The 7,500-nt window shown below is 41.6% G+C and overlaps 1 protein-coding gene across 7 annotated transcripts in view; it reads left to right on the top strand.

Moving 5' to 3' along the window:
* LOC113827977 (uncharacterized) overlaps nt 1-4,162 on the top strand; it is a 5,313-nt gene extending 1,151 nt beyond the window's left edge. The window contains exons 3-8 of one of the 7 annotated variants that reach the window (XM_070135400.1): nt 867-1,007; nt 1,204-1,419; nt 1,839-1,886; nt 2,191-2,328; nt 3,045-3,296; nt 3,595-4,162. In XM_070135400.1, the coding sequence (XP_069991501.1) occupies nt 1,863-1,886; nt 2,191-2,328; nt 3,045-3,296; nt 3,595-3,957 (777 nt within the window). In that variant the 5' untranslated portion in view covers nt 867-1,007; nt 1,204-1,419; nt 1,839-1,862 and the 3' untranslated portion in view covers nt 3,958-4,162. Of the gene's footprint in view, nt 1-773; nt 1,420-1,838; nt 1,887-2,190; nt 2,329-3,044; nt 3,297-3,594 lie in introns of those variants that run through there. The other 6 variants (XM_027380932.2, XM_070135402.1, XM_070135399.1 and 3 more) reach the window with 6 other exon arrangements.
* Nucleotides 4,163-7,500: the final 3,338 nt, after the last annotated feature.

Here is a 7,500-nt window from a genome sequence, read left to right as displayed (position 1 = left end):
ATATGCATATGTATGTGTGTGTATGTGTGTGTGTGTGTGTCTGTGTGTGTGTATGTATGTATATATCAAAATATCTTGTTTACCTCACGCCCTCTGCTCCTACTTTCCACGGGCTCCTCCTACACACACAAAGATATATATATATATATATATATATATATATATATATATATATATATATATATATATATATATATATATATATATATATATATGTGTGTGTGTGTGTGTGTGTGTGTGTGTGTGTGTGTGTGTGTGTGTGTGTGTGTACACATGTACATATATATACTCATGTATATATATCCACACACGCACACACACACACACACACACACACACACACACACACACACACACACACACACACACACACATATATATATATATATATATATATATATATATATATATATATATATAATATATAATATATATATACATAATATATGATATATATATATATATATATATATATATATATATATATATATAATACACACACACACACACACAATTATATATATATATATATATATATATATATATATATATATATAATACACACACACACACACACAATTATATATATATATATATATATATATATATATATATATATATATAACATCTAAACACTGATTCTAATGTTATGCATTGATTAATAAGACGAACTACACCTGTTGATTTTTAATCCCCACGGAAGGGGACGCCATTTTAACCTTTTGAACCCTTGAATCTCATCCCCAGCACGCCGTTGGTTGTCTGTTTGTGTGTATGTGTGTGTTTGCGTGTGCGTGCTTGTATTTATAAGCATATATGTATATGTATGTCTTACTGCGTTTTTGGTCCTTTTCATGTGGAATCAGCCAGAGTATCTATTATGGAGGCGCGCCCTTTGAAGTCCAGATTTTCCCAACTGGCCATAAACAGTCTGAAGTTGCCGATTACTGTTTAAACTCTGGATTCCGGATTTTGAACTCTAGATCCTACACTATTCGGATTTCAAGGTTCAGGACATCGGATTTTGAATTTCATATCCAAGATTCAGATCCCTGCGAGGCAAATTCTTGTAATATCCCTTGCCAGAGACTAGAATTTGAATACTGTGTATCTTATTTTGCTTTCTTTTCAACGCTCATTAAATCCTAAGGGAATGCCCGCGTTCGTGCAATCAGCGCCCTTAAGAGACTTCCCATTCCGCAGACGACATCCAATAAAATCATTAAGTCGGTCAATATAGGACCAGATGGAGTCAACAAGGAGTCGTTGTTACTTGACAAGTTGTTCGTAAGATTGACAGGTGTTGCAAGAGCATATATTTAAGAAGAAAAAAAATGAACGAGGAACTGTCAGTATAAATGGAACATCAAAACCCGCTAATCTGCACAGGGTTCCAACACTTCTTCCTGAAACGCCAAGGTGAGTGGATTCACTTCTGTAATTTGAAGCTAATCCCTTGTACATCCGATGTAGACCACATGTAGATGTAGATATAGATTTGTGTAGATATGATTACAGATACACACACAAGACTATATACTTCGTTTGCGGTGATAATTGTCGAAAGCAACAATTAAATCCGACTTTTAACCTGCAATGCTTGCGTACCTCCCATTCAAAAATCAGGAAAATTCGTTTTAAAAAATCGTTATTTCACCCTCTAACCCCTTCATACTCCTGAACACGACCCTGATTAGAAACGATTTCTATCTCTCTCTCTGTTTTTTTTTTCTTTTCTTTCTTTCTTTTTTTACCTCATCGCTGTGAATCATATTCGTGTATATAAGATTTAAAATTTTCTGACATTCCTCATTTCGTCATGCACTATATTATTCTAGACGCAACAGCTGTGTCTCCTGACAATGTCTCGCCTGGTGCTCCTCGTGGTAAAGTTATTCTATATGTTGTTGTTTGGTGTGTATAATGAAAGAAATGTTTTATAATGTGCTCTCGTCTTTTACGTTGTTTTACCCTCACATTATACTGATGTTCAATTCTAGATTCAAAATAGCAACTGGGTAGAAATCTATCTTTCTCTGTTTATCTGTCTAGTTATTTACCTATCTATATATATTTAACTATCTATCTATATGACTATCTATGTATCCCAATCTATTCATTATAGATTTACACATAACTACTTGCCTACTCCTACCCACCTGTTCACCCATCTCCTTCTCTCTCCAAAAGATGGCGCTGACGGCGGTGCCTCGAGCGACGCCCTTTACGTGCCCCAGCAGCGGCATCTTCTGCTCCAGTTGCACCTCCATCTCCATGTGCAGCGGACCTGGAACCGAGGGCTTAGAAGTCAGCTGTAAAGATAATCAGGTTATTGGTTTGTCTGACATTGCTACCTAGTGGTGGATTCGTTGGCTGTGGTTCGTGAAGTGATGTGTGGTTTATTTGTGTATGCATGTATTGACGTCTCCTCTCTCTCTCTCTCTATCTGTCTTTCTTTCTATCTTTATCTCTCTCTCTCTATCTTTATCTCTCCATCTATCTATCTATCTATCTATCTCTTTCTTTATCTCTCACTCTCTCTCTCACTCTCTCTCTCTCTCACTCTCTCTCTCTCTCTCTCTCTCTCCCTCTCTCTCTCTCTCTCTTTCTTTCTTTCTTTCTTTATCTCTCTCTCTCTCTTTCTTTATCTCTCTTTCTCACTCTCACTCTCACTCTCTCTCTCTCTCTCTCACTCACTCACTCACTCACTCACTCACTCACTCACTCACTCACTCACTCACTCACTCACTCTCTCTCTCTCTCTCTCTCTCTCTCTCTCTCTCTTTCTCCCTCTCTCTCTCCCTCTCTTTCTCTCCCTCTATCTCTCCCTCTCTTTCTCTCCCTCTCTTTCTCTCCCTCTATCTCTCCCTCTCTTTCTCTCCCTCTATCTCTCCCTATCTCTCTCTCCCTCTCTATCTCTCCCTCTCTTTCCCTCCCTCTCTTTCTCTCTCTCCTTCTCTCCCTCTTTCTCTCCCTCTTTCTCTCCCTCTTTCTCTCCCTCTCCCTCTCCCCCTCTTTCTCTCCCTCTCCTTCCCCTACTCTAGCTATGCGGAGTCTCGGGCAACTTCTCCTCCTGCTACGAGAAGAGCGCTCCCGAAGCCGGTTCCTGCGCGTGTCAAGTTAGCGAGGGCTTCCTGGCCGACCCCTACGACCCGCGGAAGTTCGTGATGTGCTTACCCGACGGGAGCCAAGTCTCCTCCTCGTGCTCGGGCGAAGGCGAGGTGTTTGACGCCGTCGGGAATTCGTGCGGCTTGCCAACGACCACCACGACCCGCGAGCCCATCGTGTGTGACGACGTGAGTCCCCTTTGCCTTGGCTGTTCCTCTGAGGTCGTATTGCTGGTTTCTTCTCCGTTTTCTTCGTGTAATTATGCTCTCGCGTGCTCTTTCTTATCTGTGATAATTGCAACGGTATTGAATAATCGTTATGGTTATAATGGTGATTAAGATCATTATAATGACAATAACGTTAATAATAAGGATAATAATGGTCTACCCATGCGATAATAGTTATAGTAATGACAAGAACAAAAATAATCGCTGAACATCATTATCATTACTATGGTATTAACAGCAACATAACATAAACCCACAGATCGGATACTTCAAGCTGACGTGCACCTCCTTCTACGCGTGCCCAGCGACTGGCGAGCCGGCGCGAGTGTTCGAATGCGGCGCTGGCGAGCTCTACGACGAAGGCGCTGCGAAGTGCGTGCCGGCGGAGGACCTTCGGCCTCGTCCTTTCGTATGCGGCTGTGACGACGGGGCATTTCCGGACACGATCGACTGCAGCCATTTCCACATCTGTGCCTCAGGGAGCGCGGTGGGAGAGCCGTTGTCATGTCCCGATGGCCACGTGTTCAACAGCGAGCGTGGCTTCTGCGTCGAGGGAGAGTGCTCGGCGAACGAGTGTCTGGAGGCTGCTCGGATCTGGCGCCCTTCTGAGGAACCCCAGTGATGCGTGTCGAAAGTCTCTTCGTTTTGGCTGTGTTGCCACGGAGGAAGACGCAAGAGAGGAAAGGGGAAGCGCCAACGGGGGCAGAAAATTCATTGGGTTTTGTCTAACATCAAGGAGTGAGAGATAGGAAAAAATTGGGATATTTCATCACTGCCTAAATGAAGTAAAATTGGAATACTGACCGAATAAACTAAAGTTACCAGCACTGGAATGAAATGTATTTTCTCCTTCTCTACACCACATGAAGTTTTTAACCGTCAAAATCGAATCACATTTATTAAAATATTTCTCATTCAGCGGTCATCTAAGCTGTTGTTGGTAAAGCAGTCACAACATCAATGTAATTTTATTTTTGCTGTTGATATTAACGACCCTTTAGGTTACTGCATAATTTATACCAAAGAATTACCAATTCATTTGTGTAAGGTAGACCACTTTGGGAGATGGAATGACTGACTTTTGTCAAGAAAATTAGGGGCTGTGGATAACTGTGTGTCCTTAGTTCTCAACCAGACATGGACATGACAATTATCACTATTAAATGCACTCCTTGAATTCTTGTTGGGAAATATCATAGCATTGATGGATTATAATATTTTCTCAAATTCTTCACCTATGTGAAAAGAAAATAGTTTTGCAAGTTAGCTATACTAATCGCACTTGCATTATCAATATCAAGCATTGCATGGTATAGCCAAGTCTGCATATATGCACCTGCCACGTCTTCACATTTAAACACTATACACATGTCTGGGACCCGCCATCCCTTCCGCATCCCAGATGTTGAACATCAATTTACTAACCTTGTGTCGTATAATGGGCCAGGTGAACACACGCCTTGCATCACCGTCCCGTGAGGAAGGGGCAGTTAACAACTATTTGACTATTGAAGGTATTGAAATAAAACAATGCAATTAACTACTCAAACATATCCAACTAGTATTTTAGTGGTTATAAAATCCATGGTCATCTGATGCTACCAGTTACACAGAATTAATTAAGTACCTGGAAAACTTTATCATTATTATCTAGTACGGTGTCTGTCGCAAATAGGTTCTCCATCCTGGTAAAGAACTATGCTATGATTAGGATATACAAAGTATCACGCTTATGAAACCGTAATAATGGGAGTATCTTGGCTTTCTTGGAGAGTGTCATCCACCCATCAGCAGTGTTGGACTACCACTGACAGGACCATATTTTTACAACTTGCTTGTCTGCTGTGAACATTTCTTTTATAAAAAACAATAAATAACTGAATAAGTGAAAAACCTATTCTGGAATTGGATCCTAGTCTATCTCCAAACATTTTGCCTCAGATTCTGTCCAGGTGTAGACTTGGTGTGGCTGTACCCTTATTCTTCACAAATGGTCTGATCAAACTCCCCCTTCACACCTTACAGCACTTTCAGTACCAATATACTGGCTATCTAAGACTCCAATGATCCTAGTCATAATTCCCCTGTGCCTCAGGAACTCCCAAAGCACTGATATGAACTGTTTCTCTAGATCAGTGCAAACAGCCCACAATGAAGCTTCCAACGGCACTCTTCAATAACTAAGAGTACCAGAATATGGGCTATTGTGGACTTGCAAGCTCTGCTGCTTTAGTACCTACTAAGGTCTCTGATACATGCTAGAGTGTGAACATATCCTGGTATGCTGAGAAGTGCAATGCATCGATGATTAGAGGAATTTCATCAATCTCCTCCTTTTAGAGAGGGATGTCCACACCCTTATGCTGGTCCAGTGGACTGGAACAGGACTGCCAGATTGCAGTCAGGACACCATGCAAACCTTACGCAATAGGATCGTCACCATCCACAAATAGCTCCGCAGGGATGCTACATATGCCTGCTGATTTATTAGCCTTCAGCCTTTAGATCACTCTCCTAACTTCAGTCAGGGCACGAGATTTCTCGCTGATGGGTGGATCCGGCACCTGAATCATGACACTATTTATATGTCTAGCTGTTGTTGGGTCAGCCTTGATGTTGTTCTTCAAAATGTTCTGCCCATCTACTGTAAGGAGGGATTAGAGTCTAGTTTTCTTTGGGTAGGCAGGTCAAAGGTCATCTACTAAGAAATGTCCTTCTAGCTCCTCAGCAGTGTTTCTTGTGTACTGTTCCTTGCCTTTACTCAATAGTGCCCGAGTTCTATGCACCAGAGAACGAAGCGTCTAGATCTCCGGTCAGTCGAGCCATGCAACATGTTTCAGTAGTTTCCAGTGTATCTTGCAAGGCAAATTTTTTCCTTTTATAGGGCTTTGCACTAGAATGTATACCACAGCAATACAGGGTCTATCAGGTTACCGAGTGCTGTGAAATTATCAGACATACAGTATGCAAACCTCCATGCACAATCTCCCTCCCTCTATGAAGTGGACCATCCATCTCTGGAAGATCCTCTATCGAGTGCTAGCAGTGATATGGTCAATGTCTTTGGCTACATTACCCATGCCACTGTACTTGTCCATCGATATGAATTGGAGCACCGGTATCAGGAGCTTTAAATCCACGAGATCTGGAAGATGCCAAATCCCAGAAAAGGGGTATATTCTTATCGCTAGAATTAGCAGAAACATATTGGAGATAACTATGACTACCTCTTCAAGACCATTACTATAGGTCAACCAGTGATATACATAGCCATCCAAAGTAATTATGCCACTGCCAAGACGTCTAATCTCTGAGAAGGTAGCCTGTCTCAGGTTAAACCTCGGGCAGTCACTCAGGGTGGACGCCACCTTTGCTACCCCCTCCGAATGTTACTCCATGTAAAAGAGGGCAGATGCCTGCAAGGCCTATCGTCCGCATGTGGGGTTCACCAAGTTGCTAGCAATGGTCATAATTGTGATCATAATGTAGGCAGTTTCCATGGGTGGCAGCTGCAAGCAAGGAAACAGGTAGAGTAAGCACTTAATACTATACAAGTTATCATATCATTGCTTCTTATTGCCCTGATCATGAAGCGTCCACCCTCTTTTGAGAGTTGAAACGGGCAAGAAAGTTTAAGCTTACCATGAATATCAGTCTAAAGTGTAGCTGGGATCACACTTTCACTTGCAGCCAAAGACATAGCCTTGAACGCGAGGATCCTATACGAATCCACACTGGAAACGACAACCCGTGTCACAGACTAAAACTGATATCCGAACGGAATTTCTATCCTTCCTGGGCCCATAATTTAACTTGGTATGAAGGTCTGACGGCCGCTGTTTAAATAAGTATCTCTTGGATTTCGGTTTTGGAGATCTTGTTTTCTCTTTTGGACTTCTGGAGCAGAGATGTGTGGACTTTAAAATGAAAGAAAAGGAAGGAGAAAAGGCAAAAGATGGAGTGAATGCTGATGATAGGAAATTATTATACCAAAGTGATTCAGGCAAATGTTAGTTTATGTGAAGTTTAAATGGCAAATTACAAACACGAGATTTAGAAGATACTTAACATGAAGTAGTTTAGTATGAAGATGCATACTTGTAGGTAGACATGTCGATGCACTGAGCCACTATCAGACATTCGCCCTCTGTCACAGTGTCATACC

The sequence above is a fragment of the Penaeus vannamei genome, chromosome 20 (assembly GCF_042767895.1).
Source record: "Penaeus vannamei isolate JL-2024 chromosome 20, ASM4276789v1, whole genome shotgun sequence".
Taxonomy (NCBI): domain Eukaryota; kingdom Metazoa; phylum Arthropoda; class Malacostraca; order Decapoda; family Penaeidae; genus Penaeus; species Penaeus vannamei.
The sequence above is the reverse complement of the archived record's forward strand: the minus strand, read 5'-3'. Positions and strand labels throughout refer to the sequence as shown.